Source organism: Podarcis cretensis (assembly GCF_951804945.1).
Source record: "Podarcis cretensis genome assembly, chromosome: 4".
Taxonomy (NCBI): Eukaryota; Metazoa; Chordata; class Lepidosauria; order Squamata; family Lacertidae; genus Podarcis; species Podarcis cretensis.
Window position 1 is genome coordinate 85,092,465 of NC_137173.1, and position 24,584 is coordinate 85,117,048.

The 24,584-nt window shown below is 40.9% G+C and overlaps 1 protein-coding gene across 9 annotated transcripts in view; it reads left to right on the forward strand.

Moving 5' to 3' along the window:
- The window catches only part of NALCN (sodium leak channel, non-selective), a 193,650-nt gene that overhangs the window by 158,755 nt on the left and 10,311 nt on the right, over positions 1-24,584 (forward strand). For all 9 annotated transcript variants that reach the window (XM_079972387.1, XM_079972389.1, XM_079972388.1 and 6 more), the window contains 21 exons: positions 2,252-2,353; positions 2,733-2,802; positions 3,271-3,362; positions 4,622-4,744; positions 5,997-6,053; positions 6,305-6,425; positions 6,517-6,648; positions 9,672-9,839; positions 11,036-11,140; positions 12,712-12,818; positions 14,536-14,656; positions 14,756-14,854; positions 16,248-16,341; positions 16,662-16,768; positions 17,618-17,692; positions 18,095-18,214; positions 18,938-19,006; positions 20,090-20,238; positions 20,667-20,760; positions 22,553-22,685; positions 23,944-24,059. In XM_079972387.1, coding sequence (XP_079828513.1) covers positions 2,252-2,353; positions 2,733-2,802; positions 3,271-3,362; positions 4,622-4,744; positions 5,997-6,053; positions 6,305-6,425; positions 6,517-6,648; positions 9,672-9,839; positions 11,036-11,140; positions 12,712-12,818; positions 14,536-14,656; positions 14,756-14,854; positions 16,248-16,341; positions 16,662-16,768; positions 17,618-17,692; positions 18,095-18,214; positions 18,938-19,006; positions 20,090-20,238; positions 20,667-20,760; positions 22,553-22,685; positions 23,944-24,059 — 2,254 coding nt within the window. The remainder of the gene's footprint in view (positions 1-2,251; positions 2,354-2,732; positions 2,803-3,270; positions 3,363-4,621; positions 4,745-5,996; positions 6,054-6,304; positions 6,426-6,516; positions 6,649-9,671; positions 9,840-11,035; positions 11,141-12,711; positions 12,819-14,535; positions 14,657-14,755; positions 14,855-16,247; positions 16,342-16,661; positions 16,769-17,617; positions 17,693-18,094; positions 18,215-18,937; positions 19,007-20,089; positions 20,239-20,666; positions 20,761-22,552; positions 22,686-23,943; positions 24,060-24,584) is intronic.

A 24,584-nucleotide genomic window follows, 5' to 3' on the forward strand; every position in this document is an offset into this window, starting at 1 on the left:
AGGTCCTTATCTGAGAGATGTTGTTTGCAATTGATGCAGCCTTGACAGTGCACTCTGCTGAAGCTCTACAGAGACTCATCAGCCATTTTGCCCAAGCCTGCGGGGAGTTCGGCGTTACCACCAGCCTGACATAGACCAACATCCTGGGTCAGGACATCATCAGCACTCCACACATCAGCATTGGTGACCACACTCTTGAGGTGGTAGATGACTTTGTCTACCTGGGTTCCACCATAACCAGCAACTTCTCCTTTGATGCTGAGCTGGACTCTGAAAGGGTATGGGAGAATGTGATGCTAACGTTCAGTGCCAAGATGAAGGTCTACCAGGCTTGTGTATTGAACACACTGCTTTATGGAAGTGAGTCATGGGCAACGCCTTCCACATGTCAGGAAGATTTGGAGCATCACATAACAAAACAAAACAGAGTCTCAAACAAAGTTGTGCTCTCCCAAGCTCTCACATTCCCAGCACGTTCACACTCCTATCTCAGTGACACCTACGCTGGCTTGGTGATGTCCACAGAATGGAAGATGGCAGGATCCCCAAGGGGAGCTGGCTTCAGGCATCAGCCCCTTTGGCAAACTAACTCTGTGCTACAAAGATGTCTGCAAAAGTGACACAAAGGCTGGCAACATCAATCCCACGGTGTGGGAATCCAGTGCAGGGAGATTGGCAGTTAAGTTGTGCATCTGTACAAGTGACAAGAAGAGGAATGACCGCTGGGAGGAGCGCAGAGAGAAGAAATACCATGGTACATCTGCAGCAGCACAACAAGACACCTTCATCTGCTCCAGCTGTTCCTAAACATGTCTTTCCCATATCTGTCTCTACAACCACAGCAGGCTCTGCAACCTTCCAACAATTTGACTTCATCCCCAAAGGTCCATTTCTCCATTGTCTCCCGAAACAGATGGATGCCAAAAGGATTATTATTTTATTCTTTAATTTATTTAAATACCACCTTTTCCCCACAACTGGTACTCGTGGCAGCTCACAGATAGCTCAAAGATACACCTACTCAGAAATAGGAGCCACTGAGTTCAGAGGGGTAGGATTGCTGCCTTAAACTACACTGTATTACTAGTCTTCTAGTGATTCTAACAATACAATCTTACTAAACCACTTTTCTGCTTACAAAAATATTTAGGGAGGGGGGGAAACTTCAGTTAAAAGTGTTTCCTTAATAGAAAATAATTCTTTGAAAATTAAGTATTTTAACAAAAGCTAACACTTGTAACAATACGAATGGAGTTCAGAAGTAAAACAAGCAATAGCACCAGAGTTTGAAGGGGAATCAGGGAGTGAGCAAGTTGAAACAAGGAGAGATGGATGGAAAGGCAAGGAGAGAACAAGAGGTCATGTAATTGCTCTGTATTAAATACTCTGATGAAAGCACACTGTTTATGAATTTATTAGACAATGAGTTCCAACATGAGGTATCTCTGAAATATTTAACTTATCCATATTGAAAATGAAGAAAAACAAATTCCGGACATGAACATAGGAGGGGACTGAGACCAGATTCCATGGCAACCTCTCCATGAAGCCATTTATCAAACTGGGAGGCTGGTGTTCTCCTGTCTAATAGCCATTTCTCTGTCCCTCTGGTCCTGTAGCCCTGGTTGAAGCAGGAAGAGCTTTTAGGCCAAACTTCTAGGCGTGAGAAGGATAGGGGCAGATGACAACTATATTACAGTGGTGCCCCGCAAGACGAACGCCTCGCAAGACGGAAAACCCGCTAGACGAAAGGGTTTTCCGTTTTGGAGGCGCAAAACGAATTTCCCTATGGGCTTGCTTCGCAAGACGAAAATGTCTTGCGAGTTCCTGCTGGGTTTTTTCCCTTTTCCCCCCCTTTTCCTAAGCCCTAAGCCGCTTATCAGCTGATCCGCTGATAAGCCGCTTATCAGCTGATCCGCTAAAAGCCGCTAAACCGCTAATAGAGCTAATGCGCTAAGCTGTCAATGGGCTTGCTTCGCAAGACGAGAAAACCGCTATACGAAGAGCCTCACGGAACGGATTAATTTCGTCTTGCGAGGCACCACTGTATACGACTTCTTGTTCTGAGTAATGGCTTGTGCATGTATGGCTGAGAAAGAGAAAGGAGTGGAAGAGGAATGTTTTGAGGGTTTTGTGTTTTTTTGCCAATCTCCTCCTGCTGTGAATTATGTCCTTAAAAAAAAAACTACTGAGTTGCTTAGTTGCCGTACAATTTTATTTTTACCTACCATAGTGCTGCTCATTTCCCTAGGGCCTGTACACGCCAGCGCATGTTGAGTGGATCCTTTGAGGGGCAGCCTGCAAAAGAAAGATCAATTCTTAGTGTCCAGCATCATATACGTCAAGAACGCAGGTAAATACCATTGTAGCATTTTACAATATGGTGGATTATATCAGACAGATGAAAATGAAAACCAAGCTCCATAAATAACTAATCTCCATATTTCTTTAACAATAACAATGATAAATCAGTGTGACGTACAAAGGGGAGAAAATGCTTTTTATTTCAAATGTAGTTAGCTTCCGTGATATTCAGATCATCCATTTTAAAAATCAAGAGAAAAATGTAGCTGATAGTAGATTAGACTAGGCTGAAAATTTACAAGCTTTTGATGCAACCAAAGAAAAATTGATTGCAAGGGACACTGTCTTGATGCACTATAATAGTAATCACGTAAGGATCGGCACTTGATCTCAGTTATCTGTCACCCAAAAGAGTGTTATTTTTTCAGGTCACTAAGACATGGCTCCAACAGTCAGCGAATCAGCAGAGGAAAATCGCTTGAAACTCTAACGCAAGATGTAAGTCAAAATAAAATTAAGAATGGAGTGGAATTTAAAATATCTTGGAGAAAAACAATTGTCATAACAAATCACAAATTCTATAATAACGATTTTGTAACACTGTAATATTAGTGTTCCTATTTAGTGCATTAATTTGTGAACTGATAAAGCCTAGCACTTGCAAGTCCCATTGATATGTATGGTAGAGGTTTATGCCTACCACTTCCATTGAAATCAATGGGGTGTAAAGATGCTTCATTTTGGCTGGACAAGCTCTGGTTAATATGTATAATAGTGGAGAATCTACATAATTACTAATCAAGTTGTGAATTTTCTCAAAAACTAAGTAAGAAACTCTTCTCATTGGACCATAGTTTTTGAAAATAAAATATAAGCTACATGCAGTTACCCGCATTGCCTTGCTTTGTTCTTGTGTGGTAAAATACAGAACTGTTTTTTTTTTTTTTTTAATGCTTCTTCTTCTAGCATTCTAATACAGTGAGGTACAGAAATGCACAGAGAGAAGACAGCGAGATAAAAATGATCCAAGAAAAGAAGGAACAGGCAGAAATGAAAAGGTATTTAGGGAATTAAAATTTCTACCACTTTCTTAAATGGAATATATTTACCGGGACTGTACCCCAGTTTCTTCATAAATTAATAATCTGAGTGGTTGAGGTCATAATCCTAACCTCTGGCTGGTAGTGGTGAGGCCTGATAGAGGGGCACAGCCAGGGGCACTTGCACCAGCCAGGCCAGAAGGCAGAAGGAGAAGTGAAATGCCCCTTCATTACACCAGCTCCCAGGCTGGTGAGGCGAAGAAGCCAATTTTGGGCTCGTTTCCAGCTCATAGCGGCAGCAGATTTGGCAAAGGATCCACTGGCTCTTGTGCTGGCCCAGCCCCACCCTTGAAACACCCCATTTCAGCCATAACATCTGTCCACCTACCTTTTAAGCAGGTGCATTAGGTTGCTGCTTGTTATGTACTGAAGTTCTCACCCTGGGCCAGCAGGGGGATACTGTAGATAGTTATGCAAATGAAGGATCGAAAAGTGACGTTCAGTGATTGGATAGTTTTGTATGCAAATGAAGGATCGAAAAGTGACGTTCAGTGATTGGATAGTTTTAGAAAATGGCAACAGTTACATTGTTCTGGAGCTCTATATAAGCAGACTGACTGAGCTCCTCAGCTTTGTTTTGTTCCAGCTTACAAAATAAAGAGCTGCTTTGGAGAAATCGCTGTGTCGTCTGCTATGTCAACCTACAACTTAGCACTGTTCATTGGTGCTTCCCCCACCCCCACCATGCTGGCATTTGGCAGAGCTGAACAGAGATGGGTGGAAGGACATATCCACCCTATTGATCTGCATGACAGATCGGATATTTGGATTATTCTGCCAGTTGATTAACAGATTTGCTTAGAGCCAAAAGCAATATTTCAGAAACAAGAAGAATGCTTTTAGATGATGCACCCAACAGTCACAGCTGGCATTAGATGTATTCCTCTAATGTGTGAAAAAGGGACGAATGTCCTTTTTAAAGAAGATTCTTGCCATCTGTGGTTTTGATACACACTTGTAGAGAGTATATACCGGTACTTTCCTGATCATAGCCAGTTAGGGCTGAGAGATAGGGACTTGCCAAAAGCCATCCTGTGGTTGCCACAGATGAGCAGAAGGTTCCTAAGGCTCACAGTCAACCCTCTCTCTACTGCACCACAATGGTCTTGTTGCTATAAGCTAACAAAATATATGCTTTATATGCCTTCCTGCTGGCTTCTTTGCCTGTGATTGAATATCTTACAAGTCCCCTCCCCTCCCCCCCCCATTCTTGAAAGGAAAGTCCAGGAAGAAGAGTTACGAGAGAATCACCCCTATTTTGACAAGCCTCTGTTCATCGTTGGCCGTGAACACAGATTCAGAAATTTCTGCAGAGTGGTTGTGCGAGCTCGCTTCAACGCGTATGTATCTGAGTGTTTTGTGGCAGCTTTGTGTTTCCGCTTTGGCTCTGTGTTTTACTTCACAAGCTCATACATCAAGTAATAGGGTTCGGCTGAGTAACTTTTTATTTGTTTATCCTCATTCCAGCCACTTCCTCGTGGTGACACCTTTAAAACCATGCTATAACACCTGCAAGCAGTCACCACACAGCACAGCGGCATCCCATTGCAAATTCTTCCACTGCCATTTCATGGCAATAGAGGCCCTTACTGTGGTACCACAGCACATGGTTAGTGCAAGCCTATGGTGTGGGCATGGAAGCTCACCGTGGTACTGTTGGGGCATGCGTACATAAGATAGCACTAGACCTGGGCCTAGGCTTCTTAAAGTTCCCAGCAATTACTTCATTTGCAGCAATCTGGCATCTGATATTCAGAGGCATGTTGCTTCTGAGCATATAGGTTCCATTTAGATATTACAGCCAATAGCCATCAACAGGCCTAGGCTCCATGAATGAGTCTAATGATTTTTTAAATCCAACTAAGAAAGTGGCTATTGCCATGGCTGCGATAAAACAGTTCTATATGTGTTCCATATTGGTTCAGTTTGCATGTAACAGTAAACCATAGTTATCTCTCTGCCTGGGGTACTTTGTGCTACCTTGTTAGCACGTGAAGGAAACAAACCATGTTTGACTTATTGTGCAGTTTGTTTGACTTGAAGCGCCTATTCCTAGCTTGGGTGAAATGCTAAGCCAGAGATCATGGTTTATTTCTCTTCAGCTCTAACAGGGAGAAACAAAACAGGTTTGACTGGCACGTGCACAATAAGCTGTGGCTAATATGTGTGAATGCAGCCATTTTTAAAGAGGTAATCCTTTTTATCAGACAAGGACCTACTATCAATCAGCTTCATTGCGTGATGACCCTGTTACGGGGGAGGGGGGAATCCCTTCATTCTTAATTTTTTAAACTTCTATCACATCCATCAATCCCTTTGTCATCTTGTCTCAAAACTAAACCAAGATCTAAACTAATACTGATTTTTGTTAGCTTTCTGTAATTGAATTAAGAACTTCTAAAAACTTTTTCTTAGTCCTGGCATGCCATAGATGAAATAACTTAAGTACTAACTTGATTCAAAATTACCTTAAGTAAGCTTTAAATTCAAACACAATTCCAGGAATCTGTTTTCTGACGTATGTGTGTCATAATTACATGGCTTCTTAGAGCTTGAACTGCAAATTCTGAAGACATCTTTCCTCTGTTACAGCTCTAAAACAGACCCTGTTACTGGAGCAGTGAAAAATACCAAATATCATCAACTTTAGTAAGCATCGCAAAAACAAAAACAAATGTTACTACTTGTCCAGTTACATTTGCTATATCTGTGTGCATGATTTCTAAACTTTTTTTTTCTAGAAAATATCTGTTTGTTAATATGTCACTGTAATGATTTTGTAAAATGTTAAAATTGTAGTAGATGTTCTTCATTTACCTTTCTCATCCATGCCATATGTTGAATAGATACTTGCCATTAATATTGGAAACTCCTTCTGAATGCTTCATTTTATTCTGCAGTGATTTGCTGGGATTGGTTACGTATCTGGACTGGGTAATGATCATTGTCACTATATGCTCTTGCATTTCAATGATGTTCGAATCTCCTTTTCGAAGAGTGATGCATGCACCAACACTTCAGGTAATTATATGGAAGTAATTTGTTGTACAAAAGAACCCATTGTTTTCAAGTTCAGGGGTAATTAATATTTGGTTTTCCCTTTGCTTCTCAGATCGCTGAATATGTTTTTGTAATATTCATGAGCATTGAACTTAATTTGAAGATTATGGCTGATGGCTTGTTTTTTACTCCAACGGCAGTCATAAGAGACTTTGGGGGTGTCATGGATATATTTATATATCTTGTAAGTATTTGCTCTTCGGGCATTTTTCACCAGCGTGCCTGATATTCTGTGCTAGTCATAATTAAATAAAAAACCAGCAAACTATGGGGAAATAATTTCATCTAATAAGAATGAGAATACACACTAGAAATTAAAAACAATTTGTATATATTGTTTGTCTGCAGTTTACATCTAAACTCCAAAGTACTTTCAGTTGTACATAGGTACATAAATACCTGTTTACCTGGAAGTGTTTAAGAAATGCTTATGCAAATGTATGATTCAGTTGCACTGTTAGTATAATAGACTCACAACTTATGCACATTTAACTTGTGTGCATTCAGCTTTATGCATTTGGCCTGAAAGGATAATGTAGGTGCCAGACAAGCCTCCCAGAGGACTGAGTTCCATAAATAGGACGTCGCCTCAGAGAAATTCATCTCCCTTGTTGCCATTCATATTTCTCAGCTAGCAGGGGCATTATGAAGAAGAGCCTCCAAAGCAGATCCCAGCACATGAGTACATGATATGGGGGAAGATGTACTTTTGAGAATAGCTTTTAGAATACATATCTATCTTACCTCATGGCAACATAGTCCTTGTCATGTATAAGACTAGGTTATTTTCCTTTAAAATCATGCTAAATGTGGAGGTTGTCTCATACATGGGTAGCGCCTAGGGTGGATGTTTGATTGGTTGCTGCCGCGGCTGTCAGCGGCTATTGTGTGTATTATTGGTTGCTGCGTCAATGGGTGGTGTTGATTGGCCGACGACGCATCAGTTGGGTGGGCAATTGGCAGCTTCTGCAGGCAAGAGGCAAGGGGACAGACGGGAGGCGGATCTAGCGACGTGTGTGGGGGCAAGCAATTTTCGCCTTTTTGCCATCTCCCCCCATTATCTGAAATTTCAGTCCCCTGAAATAGGGAGCGTCTTATACATGGGGGTGTCTTATAGACGGAAAAGTATGATAATTTCTTTTATAAAAGAAATATTTAATATTGAACTATGTATAGATGGCATTAGATAAATACTTAATGTTCATATTATCAAAAAAGACAATTTTTAAAAAAAGAATCATAGCATTATATCTGAACAAGACTTCTAAGTGAAAACATTGTGAGCTTGATTAAATCTTGTAGATATTAGACTGTGTCACGGATATAATGAATATAATTTGTCACAATCAATTTGTATTCAAGCCTTGCGTGTCTGCAGTCAGAAAATGAGGTCTTTTCTCAGAAATCCTTCTCCGCCTCTTCTACTTTGTTTGAAGAAGAAGAAAAACTGCATTCAATCTCCATTTCTAAATAATTTTAACATTTAGAAAAGTTCAGTTCAGCATGTATTGTTCCGCATTGCACCATTATTTGGGAGTGCAGAAAGTAACAGCAATGTATCCCAAATGAAATAATAATTTTAAGAAAACTACACACATATCCAATTCTTGAACATCTTGGAACTAAATTCTGTTGACCTCAATGGGTCACACTTGCAAGAAAACGAGATTAAAGTCTTTTTGAAACTCCCAACGAGATGAGCGCCACAACCCCAGAGTCATCCGTGACTGGACCTAACAGTCAGGGGTCCCTTTACCTTTACCTTTACATGTCTTCCAACCCCTCAGAATATCATTTTAATATGGAAAGTGTTGATGAAATGTTATTACTCACAAGAAAGGTTTTTCACAAAAGCTAGGTCAACAAATCCAGATAATAATTACAGCAGAAGAGAGGAATAATGCCCCTTCGCTTCTTTATTTGCAGGCTTTGACCATTATTTGGGATATGGTTGAGGCCCAAGCTGGCATTAAAGATGGCTAACCAGTCAGGAAATGTACACAAATTGGCATTTAGACTTTCTTGCACCTTTACTTCAGTGTGATAGGATTACTGCTCAATCGCCTTTTGCCATCAGGCACACTGTTATGCTGGTGTGTTGAACACATGCTGGTGTAACATGATGGCATTTCTATCATGGCCATAAGTTAGTTGGTAGGTAAAGGTAAAGTAAAGGACCCCTGGATGGTTAAGTCCAGTCAAAGGTGACTATAGGGTGTGGCTCTCATCTTGCTTTTCAGGCCAAGGGAACTGGTGTTTGTCCACAGTCAGCTTTCCAGGTCATGTGACCAGCATGACTAAACTGCTTCTGGCGCAGCGGAACACCATGACAAGTGCCAGAGCGTATGGAAATGTCGTTTGCCTTTCCGCCACAGTGGTACCTATTTATCTACTTGCACTGGCGTGCTTTTGAACTGCTAGGTTGGCAGGAGCTGGGACAGAGCAACAGGAGCTTACCCCGTCATGGGGATTCAAACCACCAACCTTCTGATCAGGAAGCCCAAGAGGCTCAGTGGTTTAGACCACAACACCACCCGCGTCCCTTTGTTAATTGGTACCTAATGTGAGGGTGTCATTGGTGAGCATCATTGTTTTTATTCAGGGATTTTTAAAAAAAAAAAACCTGAAGTTTTCTATGTTGCCCTTCAGTAAAATTTCCATGGGTGGCTTACAATAAAATAACGGAAATAAACTATAACAAAAAAACCACACCAGAAAAAAGAAACGAATAAAACAGAATCCTAAAATGTAGAACAGACAGACTATAATCATGCAACTTACTTAAATGCTGACATGTCCTAGCAAATACTGAGATACTTCCTTGGTGCTGAAATCACATTAAAATTGATGCTAGGTCAGATCTTATGGAGAAGACATTCCATTTGTGGGACTTGCTGTCATTATTACTATGCTGACTATTGTTTGTAGTGTTAATCTTAGGATCCCAGCTTTGCCTACCAGACTGCAGCTGTGTTATGCTGGTGCAAACACTGGTTTGGCAGCCCCCAGCACAGTAGGACTATAGACTTGGCATACTCATGGCATACTTAGGATTGCATTTTATTCTGGTGTTCTGTGTGAGATATTTTACTTTATTTTAAAGGTTTTAAGACTAACTTTCAACCTCAGCTGCCCAAGCTAGCAAATGAGTATGTGAAATGTTCTTTTTTAAACACCTGGGCTATGTCGTCTTCCATCTTTCAAAAGGTAAGCTTGATATTTCTCTGCTGGATGCCGCAAAACGTCCCTGCGAAGTCTGGAGCTCAGCTCTTAATGGTGCTACGGTGTCTCCGGCCACTTCGGATATTTAAGCTGGTGCCCCAGATGAGAAAGGTTGTCCGAGAACTATTCAGCGGCTTCAAGGAAATCTTTCTAGTGAGAACTGTTTATTTTGATAAAAGATTTAAAAGTCAAATGTATTACATTCGCCAGTATCTGTTCAATAGATTTATGGTCAATGCATTTCACTACTTCCTAATAAGAACAGGTTAAAATCCCATCTGTTCTTAGACTGGGTAACTCTCTCCAAACCTATTTAGTTATAAGCTCTTCTGTAGAATAGGGGGAATTAAAAAGACTGTAATTGGGCCCTTCCAAAGTGTTGGTTAAAGGCTGGGGAGAATGCATCAAAATTGCCTATTTATTTTATTTAAGCTATTTATATACCGCTTTATCTCTGGCATTTCTAAGCAGTGTACATAACACTTTCAAAAAAAACCTTTGTATTCTATCATGCTGTGACAACCTAAGTGTACTTAAAAGAATGTCCCGCTTGTGAGCTTCCCAAAGACAATGTGTGAAGCAGGATTCTTCTTAAGATTGTGTTTCTGATTGCAAAGAGGTTTACCTGCATGCATGAAATGTAGGTCATGAAATTTACCTGAATGGAGTGAGGAATACATTTAAATGCAATAAGAGGCATGTCACTGGGGTTAAAGGATGTGAAAATACATATGTGAAGGAAAAGAATGAGGAATAGGAGGAAGTACTTTGCTGCCACCTTCCTCGGGACACATCAGTATTGCAGGCAAGAACCTCCCTTCCTGCAATTTTATGAAGGGTTTGCATCCTGTGTATTATTATGGAAGAAATAGTAATGGCAGCTGCAAGGGAAAAGATGGCACACATTGATCTTGCAGGAACTCCATGCCATAATGCAGAGCAATGTCTCTCTAAACCAGGGGTCAGCAACCTTTTCCAGCCATGGGCCAGTCCACCGTCCCTCAGACCATGTGGTGGGCCGGACTATATTTTTGGGGGGGAAATGAATGAATTCCTATGCCCCACAAATAACCCAGAGATACATTCTACTTGTGTAAAAATACTCTGATTCCCGGACCGTCCGCAGGCCAGATTGAGAAGGTGATTGGGCCGCATCTGGGCCTTTGGTTGCCTACCCCTGCTCTAAACTATCCTTATGTGACTTTAAGAGGAGATGCAGTCCAGGGGTCAGCTGGTGCCAGTCTGTTGTCAGGGCTGGTGGCTTTAGAGAAGATACCCACAGAGGATTTGAACATTGAATATAAGACTGTTTTCAATAAAGTTGGACTGCTTTTCATTTATTCCTACAGGTTTCCATTCTCTTGCTGACATTGATGCTTGTTTTTGCAAGCTTTGGAGTTCAGCTTTTTGCTGGGAAACTGGCTAAGTGCAACGATCCACATATTATTGCAAGGGTAAGAACAAGTTTTGCTTGCTTCAGCATGTACAGAGCATCTCTTACCTTCACACATGGGCAAAATTCCACTAGCTTCTGCGGTTCCATTCTAGAGTAGCGTGGGGGAAGTTTATGACACATTTAAGGATGACAGAAAATGTACAAAAAAGGGAAAAGTATATATGAAGCTGCTTTATATTGTGTCAGAAATTTATGGTTCACTCAGAAGTTTTACCGATAACATGACTATACATCACATGAGATCAACATAAGACATTATGTGTGAGAGATGGCAGACCTGTATTGCCACTGTGAAACAGCTCTGTGGTCCCAATTTAGAAACCCTCACACACAGCAGTGTGTGTATATCAGTATATATATATATATCAGGAAATATACTTACAAATGCAGTGTGTACATTTGTGGTTGGTGAGCAGAGGACGCACACAGCTTTGCCAAGAAGGCTGTTAGTAGGAACGGTTCTCTCATTTTCTCATTTTTCCAATGTTGAATTCAGTTGTACACATTTGTGCAGCAGTTTGTGGTGTGTGTGTGTCTCACACACACATACACACATACTTTTTCAGGTGCATGTTTCTTCTAATAAAACATTTTTGTACAGTGGTGCCCCGCAAGACGAACGCCTCACAAGACGGAAAACCTGCTAGACGAAAGGGTTTTCCATTTTGGAGGCGCTTCGCAAAACAAATTTCCCTATGGGCTTGCTTCGCAAGACGAAAATGTCTTGCGAGTTCCTGCGGGTTTTTCCCCCTTCCCCCCCCCTTTTCCTAAGCCGCTAAGCCGCTTATCAGCTGATCCGCTGATAAGCCGCTTAACAGCTGATCGCTAAAAGCCGCTAAACCGCTAATAGCGCTAATCCGCTAAGCTGTCAATGGGCTTGCTTCGCAAGACGAAAAAACCGCTATACGAAGAGCCTCACGGAACGGATTAATCTCGTCTTGCGAGGCACCACTGTATGTGATTTTGAAAAATATACACCTTTTTGCAATATATTTCCTGATATGATGCATTCTTCACAAATATATTCATTTTAATGCACATTTTCCCCTAATATATGCATTTTTTTAAAACACTGGTTGGAGAACTGCATTAAAAAAATCAGATAATAATGCAATTTTGAAGGTTCTCATAATTGTTTCAATTTGATAGAGTCAGCTTAAAATGCATACTGAATCAAACATGAGAAAACCCCATGCTTAGCTGTTAGTGAGTGGAGAGGGAAAGCAGGAGTATGGATTCCTTCCCTCTACCTCACCAAGAAAGTAATTGCTATTGTTGAACAGATGTTGCCAACAAAGTGCATGCATGTTCGGTCAAGGAAGTACAACTCTGCTAAATGTACAGGTTTCTCTCTCTTTCTCTCTCATCATAAGCAATACCCTTTCTATGAATGTATCATCTTTGCTGGCCTAGCGTGGGATGCTGGTTAATGAGAGATTTGACTCCTTGAGTTAAATCAAAAGCAATACTTATGCTCACTTTATGACATAATTTCCTGGTGTTTGTCATACGGGATATTTTTTGGTTTGTTTGCAGCTTTTTATGAGCATTATTTTATGTTTATTATAGGAAGACTGCCATGGCATATTCCGAATAAATGTAAGTGTTTCCAAAAATCTAAATCTAAAATTAAGACCTGGCGAAAAGAAGCCTGGATTTTGGGTGCCTCGAGTCTGGTAAGTAGTATATTATGGCCTGTGCATTTATTCTGAAGATTCAGTTAGTAATCTAAGATATGCAGTGGACACTGTAAGACTCAGCTACATGATAGTTAACTTATGCAAGTCAAGTACTCCTTCCTACACTTCAATTTTAGTGGTAAATCACACAACCAGGAGAGCATGTGGACATAATTTTAGTAATATTATGGCAAAAACAATGGAAATAATGGTACTGGTTGTTTAAGAGCAGCAAAGTTTTTAAACAGTTTATATACGCTTAGAAAATGATGGAACTGAGTATATGTAGCCTAGGCACATATAAAAAGATTTGAAGCAGACAATGCAATTTTCAAGGGCTATAAAAACCGCAATAGAGATGCCAGATATATTAGTTCTGCCTTGTCATTGAGGGAGTAGGATTTTAAGCTGCAGCCACATAGATTTAGAACCATATTATGACAAAATCCCTAAATGTCAGAAGAGTTAGATGTGCCAAGGGAAGTTATGTTACCCGATCCTTTGATTTTGAAAGGAGAGAGTAATTTATAGATGATTATATCATACTTGGACCCTTCTGCTTGAATTTCTGTCCCGCTGTTGACACCATTCCCACACAATGAATTGAAGGCGTAAGATATAAGAGGGGAGATTCTTCTTAATAGTAGAGTCTGTGTCTGAAGGGGCTTGGAAAGTAATGGCCATTTCCACATATAGTGTGGGCATCCATTGTGCTGCCTTAAAAATTGCTCCTTGTTTTACAAATGTAAGCATAGGTAGCCATTTTGCTATTCTTTTCCAAAATGCTATTGTAAAATTTATCCTGGTGAGGGGGCTTGCAAGGAAGCCTCCAGTACTAGTATGTGGAGATTTTCTTTCATTCTGTTCCATTAATATTAGAAATCAGGGTTTCTAAAGCGGGTTTCATTTTTGCAAATATTTTAACATGGGAAGCTGTATGTGGCTAGGGGAAAGTGCTATGCTATTCTATTGAAACGGTGCCCTGTGATGGGAGCAGCTAGTGATGCTGTGGTATTTGCAGAATCATATACTTTCAGAATCCAAGTCTCTAAGTGTAAGCAATTTAAAGACTTTAAGCAACAGCACTAATAATGTGAGGAACCAATTTTGCCAATGTAAGAATATGTATTTACCATGAGGAAAAGGGCACAGACAGGAGACTTGAGTGCAGAGGCTGATATTCAACTAAGTCATACTCAAAGTGGATGCATTGTTATCAATAGACTTAAATTCCATTCAACAATTAATAAATAATATTATTGCACTGATACATTGGTGTCCTCCAGTTTTATTCCAGGGTCATGGACCACATATTGATGCATTTAGTAGTGGTGTGCTGTGAGGTTAAAATATGACACTGGAGATCAACATCCTTAAATCTTCTGGGATCCTATACATGCTGACCATGTCTCCTTCGGAGCAGATGGACATAAATTGCACTGTTAGTCTATTTTTCCAGATGCTCAGGGGTCAAATGCCACTCTTATCCCTGACTGTCCTCTTTGATTGTTAGCTACTTAATCCAGGGAAATAAGTGAATCAGAAATGTAAATATATATCCCAGGAATGTATATGATTGTCTCCATGACTGTTTGTGTGTGTTTGGCTCTAAACTACTCACTAGTGTTACTAAGATATTTGTCAGTTCTTTCAGTACAATTAAGGACCTTGGCTGCATGTATTTTTGCTACCCTTCCCTGTGATATTTTAACAGGGCCAACCCTCGGAACTTTAACTTTGACAACGTTGGGAATGCAATGTTGGCATTATTTGAAGTCCTTTCCTTAAAGGGATGGGTTGAAGTCAGAGATGTTATCATTCATCGCGTGGGGCCCGTGAGTATATATACCTCAGCACTTGTCAGACCTTTTAATTCCTCCTTTAATTTCTACAGATGAGTAACATATTTTTTTAAAAAAAAATTACTTATGCAGATCCATGGCATCTACATCCATGTCTTTGTATTCCTTGGCTGTATGATTGGGCTAACTCTCTTCGTTGGAGTCGTCATTGCTAATTTCAATGAAAATAAGGTAATAATGCAGGCTTTCTATTTCTCATGAAATATTTTTTTTTATATTGTCTTTGCACCTCCCATGTGCTGCCATGCAGTTATCAGATAACATTGCATGTATAAAACAATACCAACTTGGGCTCATCTGCCAACTGCACCCATTACTGGGGTGATTTAACTGGCCACAGTCATTGTATCACTTGCTAAAGGTGGAGGAGAATTTCGTTCAGTCCATGTTTTAAAGAGAACTGACCTAATTTGTACCTCCTGGGTACACAGTGGAATATCGTTTTTCACACTTCTCAGAAAGTTACAGTACAGTTCTTGTCTCAAAAGTATATATTTTGGGATAAAAGATGTTTAGAAATGCATTGAAATGAATTACACATTTAAATACATATTTGTTTAAAAACACATGTAAAAAGGAATTTTCATACGGATTTTTAATAAATAAAACAAATCACAAAGCAAGGCAAAATGGAATTGACATGCAATGGAAATAGACTGATATGCCCTGGAAGTTAGTAACTTCCAGGGTTAGACTACGATAGTGCATTCTAACTTGCACTGTGGATAGTGCAAGTTTCAGCTGGAACAAAATGTGGCACAGTGTATATATCTATTGCTTTAGCTCCCTGTTCACTTCTGTACCCAACTGAGAATGCTGGTGTTATCCTATAAAGTTATAGATATCATCATCATTTATTTATACCCCGCCCATCTGGCTAGGTTTCCCCAGCCACTTTGGGCAGCTCCCAACAAAATATTAAAAATACGATAAAACATCAAACATTAAAAACTTCCCTAAACAGGGCTGCTCCATCTTATGGGAGGGTGTTCCACAGGGCGGGCACCACTACTGAGAAGGCCCTCTGCCTGGTTGAGGCTTCGTTATATTCTGGACCATCTTCTCCTGTATGAACCTTCCCCCAGTTATTAACTGAGCACCTGCTTCTGTGGATAGGCAAGTGGATTTTCAGGGGAAATGTTCTTAGCTATTGCATCCAAGCTTTGGAATTCCCTTCCCTAAGAAGTCCTACTGTACGATGGGGTATCCAGCTCTCATGTAGCCTTCCCTTTCTTCGACATCCATATTCAATGCCTGGATGTTGAGAAGTGGGGCCAGAGATCCACCCAAGCTCAGGAGTCGGGCCAGAACTATGGCCCCATTAACTTTTAAATACCTTGGCAGGGGGTTGGACTTGATGGCCCTTGTGGTCTCTTCCAACTCTATGATTCTATGATTCTATGATACCAGGGCAGGTATATCTTTTTGAAGCAATATGAGAAGCTTTAGTTCAAACCATTTCTTGGTGGCCAAAGATAGGATAGTAAACTTAGTATACAGTTACACACACACAACAGCTTTTTGATAAATACGTGAAGATATTTTGTTATTCTTGTTCATTTAGGGGACAGCTTTGCTGACAGTTGATCAGAGGCGATGGGAGGATCTCAAGAGCAGACTGAAGATAGCACAGCCACTTCATCTCCCACCTCGCCCAGGTATCAAAGCCATTTCACTTTGATTCGTAATTCCGCAGGAATGTAGGTTTCACATTATAATTGTAATCATGAGGCCCCTATGAGTTTGTGTGTATTAAAGTGAAAATATTCTATGTCTATAAATTTTGCAAAAGGGCTAACTACAGCCCAAAATGTGCTTCAGATGTTCAGAATTTGAATTCAAAAAGTGTTCAAAATTCAAAGGTCTAAGAGATTTATTATTGTGCATATGCAAACTAGACAAAGTTCAGGAAAATAGAGAGTGACACAAAAGAATTATATACTTTATTAAACTGTGTGCTTTTAATTGTTTTTCCCAGATAATGATGGATTTCGAGCCAAGATGTATGATATAACTCAACATCCATTTTTCAAGAGGACCATTGCTGTGCTTGTCTTGGCCCAGTCTGTGTTGTTATCTGTTAAGGTATTTGCTCTGTTCCTTACGACATCTTGCAAAGCAGTAGATTACAGTGGTACCTCGGGTTAAGTACTTAATTCATTCCGGAGGTCCGTACTTAACCTGAAACTGTTCTTAACCTGAAGCACCACTTTAGCTAATGGGGCCTCCTGTTGTTGCCACGCCGCCGGAGCACAATTTCTATTCTTATCCTGAAGCAAAGTTCTTAACCTGAAGCACTATTTCTGGGTTAGCGGAGTCTGTAACCTGAAGCGTATGTAACCTGAGATACCACTGTATATACTGTAGAGTTGGGAAAGGTTCAGAAAATGGCAAAGCATAATGATCAAGTGGATAAAGCAACTCCCTTGTGAGGAAAGCATACAATATTTGGGGCTGTTGAGTTAGAGAAAAGGCTAGAGGCGTTGTGATAGAAGTATATAAAATTATTCACGGGATGAGAAGGTGGGTAAAGTTTTTCTCCTTCTCACATAACACTAGGACTTGGGGAATATCCAGTGAAGCTGAACATTGGAATGTCCGGGTCAAACAAAATAAATCGGTTCTTCACACAGTGCACAGTTAGACTGTGGGATTTGCTCCCACCTGAGGCAGTGATGACCAACTTGGATGGCTTTAAAAGAGAATTTGACAGATTCATGGAGGATAAGTCTACTAACCCTGGTGAGAAACTGCAGCAAGGGAGAGTGCTGTTGTTCTCACTTCCTGCTTGCAGATTTTCCATAGGTATTCAGTTGGCCGTTGTGAGAATGGGATGCTGGACTAGATAGGCCGCTGGCCTGATCCAGCAGGCACTAATGTTCTTTTAATAATTTAGGAATATTTTATAAAGCCCTGTTTCTTCTTTTATATAAGTGGGATGATCAAGACCCTGTTACTGGTCCTTTAGCAGCAATGTCCGTCGTCTTCACCTTCATTTTTGTTCTTGAGGTAAGGTGATATATTTCACAATTTCTCCACTCTACAACATTGCATCTTTTGTCAGTTTTGCTTTTGGACATCATGCAACAGCTTTACTTTTCAATCTGTTCAGATTCATACTGATTTGCCAATAACCCCCCCCCCCCCAGTTTGGGTACAGGTGACTCTCAGCTTACGCGGGGGGTTACATTCTGTGGATAGCAATCACATATAGGGTGGGATTGTCCCCTTTCTGCCTCCTTTGGTGGCGGGGGGGGGGATAATACATTTTTGCCAAACATATAAAGCTAAATGCACACATTACACATGCATAAGTTTTGAGTTACCTGTAGGGCAGAATTTTTGGGGTGTGGTGGCATAATGAATGATGCCCCACAGAAAAGTGATAACATATACAGTCCTCTCTTACAGGTTACCATGAAAATTATTGCTATGTCACCTGCTGGATTTTGGCAGAGCAGAAGAAATCGCTATGATCTCTTGGTGACATCTTTAGGAGTCATTTGGGTGATACTCCACTTTGCCCTAACTGTAAGTTCCAGCAAACTGCATTTTTTTTTTTGTCAGAACTGATCACATAGGACTATTATAGTTTGTATACCTGAAATGTAATTCATGAGCTGCTTCGGTATTATTATTATTATTATTATTATTATTATTATTTACTATTTATTCAAAAGGGGGGGGGATACAAACTGATCAGGGCTCCCTTTTCCCCAGTCCAAAGATCAGATGCAATCAAATGTAAACAGTAATAGTCCTTGTTGGGAATCTGCATACATGCAGCTACACACACAGAGTCAATTAGGGTTGGCCGACAGCCAAGGCAATGTGAAGGAGTAAGTCTGCCTGGTGATACAGAGGCATGGAGACAGCTCCATGATTGGTCAAGCTCTTTCACGGGAATAATGATTAATGGCCTACTAGCTGGAATGTGTGTTAGTACAAGTTTGAGTGTAGGAGTTGTGAGTCGTGTATGAGAGAGCTAGTCAAAGATCCATGTTCTGTTCTGTTTCTGTAAATAGTCCACATGTAACTACAAGTTCCTGGTTCCTGCTTCGTCTATCCTGTCTGCAGCCGAGTTGCCAATTGCTTTCGTGAACTCTGCGTTTACTCTGCTAGGTCTGGCTAAAGTCCTGCAACTAGTCAGAAAGTTGCGAAACACCAATAGGTTTTGCCAATAGTCCTTAGTATTTTAAGCTGCCATTTAAGAAGTGGTACCAAGCAGAAACAACTTCTGTGCTTGAATTCCAGAATGCCTACACATACATGATGGGGGCATGCGTAATTGTCTTCAGGTTCTTCTCGATCTGTGGGAAACATGTGAGTAAAAGTGGCTTGCTTGTTTGGCTGCTTTATTCTTTTCAGTATGTTATATATTGTTGCAGTGAACAAATTAAAGCAGTATGGTACTGAGGGTGGGAAAACGATGAGATGACAGGTGTACACACCACCCATGCCCACTGCCCTTGCTCCTGACCCCACCCTGGGTTCCGTCACTCTGCCCAATCCCAGTCCTGGCAAATAGCGCAGTTCAGAAATTTGCAGTTCAATTTGGGTAGTCTATGCCCTAGAGACAGGAATAGGTTTGTTGGGGGGGGGGTGATGGCTGGAAAGAGGTCCCGGAAGCTAGGAGCAGGGTAAAAGGTAAAGGGACCCCTGACCATTAGGTCCAGTCGTGACCCACTCTGGGGTTGCGGCGCTCATCTCGCTTTATTGGCTGAGGGAGCCGGCGTACAGCTTCTGGCGAACCAGAGCAGCACACGGAAATGCTGTTTACTTTCCCGCTGGAGAGGTACCTATTTATCTACTTGCACTTTGATGTGCTTTTGAACTGCTAGGTTGGCAGGAGCTGAGACCGAGCAACAGAAGCTCACCCCGTCACAGGGATTTGAACCACCGACCTTCTGATCGGCAAGTCCTAGGCTCTGTGGTTTAACCCACTATGCCACCTGCGTCCCCTAGGGGCAGGGAGCCGAGAGTAAAGAGCATGAAGGAAGAATGCAGAGTAGTCAGTGGGCCAAAGGAGAGGAGAAGCAAATGATGTCGAGACTGAGGAAAGGAAGGGTAAGCAGGAAGCTACCTTAGGAGGGCTCAACACCATGGGTCAGAGAGCAAAGGGTTGCTGTGTGTCAGTTCTAGACCCTAATGGTGCTGCTGTGCTTTGAACACTGCATATAAGCAGAAATATAATTGTATTGTTGCTGGAGCATTGTGACCAGGCAATCCTAGGGATACAAGGAGGGCCAGGAAGCAGTAAATGGCAGGGGCTGGATGTCACATATGAGTGGAACTAACCAGCCAATTCATTGGCTACAGGTTTCTAATACTACTCAGCTGTGTCACTGTTATGCCCCATTTTTATTATTAAACGTTATTTTCCATTGCTTTCCTTATATCTTTTAGGTGACCCTGAAGATGCTGCTTCTGACAGTGGTTGTCAGCATGTACAAGAGCTTTTTCATCATAGTAGGGATGTTCCTGCTGTTACTTTGCTATGCTTTCGCAGGAGTAGTTTTATTTGGCACTGTAAAATATGGAGAGAACATCAACAGGTATGACATTTTTTACTCCGCCAGAAAGTAAATGATATTGTGGCATTGCTGTGTTTGAGCATGAATGTTCGTTGAATTGTTGAGATTCTCAAGAAATTTGATTCTGGGTCAGGTCTCAGAATCCATGCTTGTGCAGTCTAGTTTTGGGCACACAAAATGCATGAACTGCTGTACTATGCTACTCCTATTCTGTGTATAAGTACCCATGTTATTTCCTGTAGTAGGAGTAATTTGCAGGCTGGGCTTCTGGAAATGAGAAGATCAGGTAGATTACTATATAGCAGGCACAATATAGCCTCTCACTATAATTAATAGTCACCATGGAAAATGCTTAGTAAAGAAGGAAAAGATCGCAACATCTAATGTTTTTTAATGCTGAATTTCACTTGTCGCACACTGAACAAAATTTATTGTTTGTTTAAAAACAGGCATGCCAACTTTTCATCAGCTGGTAAGGCCATTACTGTACTCTTCAGAATAGTCACTGGGGAAGACTGGAACAAGATAATGCATGACTGCATGGTAAATTGAACACAATTATAAAACAAGAGATAAATACTGGAACCACTGCATATCAAACAGCCTAGCTTTGTGACTTAACAGTGCTGTGCTTTTTTTTTTTAAAGCTATCATTCACACAAACATTCGTGTATTTATTTGACAAGTTATAGGAATGCATAACCATTTAAGTCCGTGGATAATGTCAACAAGTATGCATATATTTTGCCATTCTAAATATCACCATCTTTGTATTAATTGCTAGCAAGTGGGGGACTTTCTGAATATGTTGACTATATTGCTAACTGATAAACATTTGTTATCCTTTACATTCAGTACTGGATCTCCTGGAATAAATGCCAAAACATTATTTAATATAATTCTTTCTGCAGTCTTATCTGCCCCTGCATCTCAGATGTGTGTAAATGCTAATTCACAGGACTGGTGCTGCTTTCATCTCAAACCACCAGCTCTTACAGCTGCAAATCATATATAGATTAACGGCTTGGGGCTTGGAACACAGGTTCTTTTTGTGACATGGTGCTGGTAACGTCTACAGTGAAAGGCTAAAGTATTTGGGCCTTATTATTTTGGTAAGATCTTCATAAGATCTCTGGGCAGTTCACAGAATAAAATAGAGGATAAAAACAAGTAAATAAGTAAAACGAAACAGCAAAACAATAAACCACTTCCCTTTACCACAGACACATTTAAAAGGCCGTAGAATATTAATCAGCCAAAGGTCAGGTTGAAGAGGAATGTATTAGCCCACCGCCTAAAAATATATAATGAAGGCGCCAGGCGAACTTCCCTAAGGAGAGCATTCCACAGTTGGGAAGCCACCACAGAAAAGGCCCCATTCTCTTGTCACCCTCTGAACCTCACTTGGAGGAGGCACACAAAGAAGGGCCTCAGATGATGAACGCAGCGTCCGGGATGGTTTATATGGGCAGAGGCAGTTTATTTAGTAAAGCTGTGAATATATAGATAGAAAAGATTGAGATATGGCAGGAAGTTTAGGTCAGACAGATAAAATAGGTTCTTCACCTTTGGCTGTGAGAAAAATCGGTTAAAGTTTGATAGGGAGGCATGCAATGGACGGGGGGGGAGTTATGTACCCTGCATCAGGGCACTCCTTTCGCTGTTAAAAATGGAGACCTTCATCACTCTTTCCACATTACAGGGGCAGAGCTTTTTTAAAACAAAAACACACGGATGTGCCGCTGTTGCATCCAGTTTGGCCCTCGCTCTTGTCCTGACATAAAGGTACCCCTGCCCGTACACGCCAGTCGTATCCGACTCTAGGGTTGTGCGCCCATCTCACTTAAGAGGCTGGGGGCCAGCGCTGTCCGGAGACACTTCCGGGTCACGTGGCCAGCGTGACGAAGCTGCTCTGGCGAGCCAGCACCAGCGCAGCACACAGAAACGCCGTTTACCTTCCCGCTATAAAGCGGTACCTATTTATCTACTTGCACTTAGGGTACTTTTGAACTGCTAGGTGGGCAGGAGCTGGGACCGAAAGACGGGAGCTCACCCTGCCGCGGGGATTCGAACCGCCAACCATGCGATCGACAAGCCCTAGGCGCTGAGGTTTTACCCACAGCGCCACCCGCGTCCCTTGTCCTGACATACGCCTCAGAATGTTGTTACTATTGCTGCTCTTGCTGTCGTGTTAATGCCATCGTTGTTCCCTAATTGTGATACATACGTTTAAGTGTATGTTTGTGCATATGTCAGTTAGTCGAAAAAGAAAAAGAAAAGAAAAGAAGAAGCAATTGTATATCCCTTTGAATTAATTAATTATTTTCCTTTGAAGGTTCAACCTCCTTTTTGTACTCCAGATAACAGAACATACTGGAAGACAGATTGTGGAAACTATGCTGGTGCTCTTATGTATTTCTGTTCATTTTATGTCATCATTGCATACATAATGCTAAATTTGCTTGTGGGTAAGTCACAAATAGCCATTACTGTATATATTTCAAACGTACTTTTTATATGTACTATATATATATATATATATATATATATATATATATATATATATATATATAAAATTTACCCTTCGGTCCCCCTGAGGGGATAAAACTATAAATAAAATAATTGAATTAGCAACATGACTGCAACGATCAGCTAACTGAAAAATTAAAAAGTAGCATCAGTTTGGGACTGCAAAACAAAACCAATGAAACAACCCACAAAGACCTGACAGGGATTTCAGAAGCCTTCTGAATGTGAATCTTTTTAAACAACTGTCCTGGTGGACCTCTCTAGGAAATGAAATTCCATAAAGAAGGCGCCATCACTGGAAGACCTCACCTCAGCATAAGGAGTATGCTTTTCTAAGTATTAGTACCGTATTTGCCCGAATATAAGCCGCACCTGAATATAAGCCGCACCTTTAAAATTGGGGGGGAGGAGAAAAAAAGAAAAAATACCTGAATATAAGCCACTCCATTCCTCACTGCTCCTGGCTGCATACTGGGGGGGGGGGGGGGAGGCACTGCATTGCCGGCAGCCTTTCCCCTTCTTCGCTCTCTCCCTTCCCGGCCTTGGGGGAGAGGACAGGGGACTATGCATGGGGCAGGCAGCGCTTTCCCGCATTCCTGGCGCTGTTTGCCCCATGCTCCTGGCCGCATACCGTAAGGTTGCGAATATAAGCTGCACTTTAACTTTTCACGGTCGGGATTTGGGGGAAAGTGAGGCTTATATTCAGGCCAATACGGTACTTAGAAGATCAGCATACCCAATTTTTGAAATCTTTCAATAAAACAATGAAGTCTTGTTTAACATTTAAAAAACCTAGCTGTCATTTCTTTTTGTATAAAGTTATTGGTTTAGCAATATAGGAGCAAATATGTTTTAGTAAGAACGTTGACTGGTAAAAAGATGTCTATTAGAAGACAAATTATTCCTACCTTGTATGTGCATATGAAAATAACACTGCAGAAGGCTTTTCAGTTTGCTTTTATTGAGTTTGTTCAGTGTTCCCAGAAGCCAGTAGAACACTTCCATATTTAAGGTTGAAGCATATTAGATTCTAACTAATACTGTTAGATTGAATTGTCTAAATAAAGGCAAGCCTATTAATATAAATATAGCATTTTGTACATTTTTGCCAACATCATGAATACAAATGAATTCCTTAATAGATTATATCCTTGTTTAATGCCCATGTCATTTTAAAGATGTTTCTGTTTTCCGTAGCTATAATTGTGGAAAATTTCTCGCTGTTTTATTCTACGGAGGAAGACCAGCTCTTAAGTTACAATGATCTTAGACATTTCCAAATTATATGGAACATGGTTGATGACAAAAGAGAGGTAATAACCTAATTCACTATAATTCCACAAGTCTTATTTAGTTGCTGCTCTGTTAATTAATTGCTAGCAAGGAGAAGTAAATGCAGTTTTCCAAAAGGGAATGCAATAGCTGCTCCCATTTCACTTTATACGGGGTAGTAGAGGAGTCCTTTCCAACATCAGTTCCTTTCAGTCTTTGTGCTCAAGCACAGTGGAGCTTCAGAACTGTGAATGGATTTTGTTATGTACTGAAGTTCTCACCCTGGGCCAGCAGGGGAATACTGTAAATAGTTTTGACTCAGGTCCGCATATGCAAATAAGGAATTGAAAGTGACGTTCAGTGATTGGATAGTTACAGAAAGTTGTTACTGTTGCTTTGTAGTTGAGCTGTCTATAAGCAAGTTGGCTGAACCCTTCAGTTCTGTTCTATTCTGGCCTGTGAATAAACAAGAGCTGTCTGAAGAATCGCTGTGTCGTCTGATATGTTCACCCACAACTTAACAGATTTACTTCAGAGTCAGGGTACATGTGGCCTTCAAAATATTG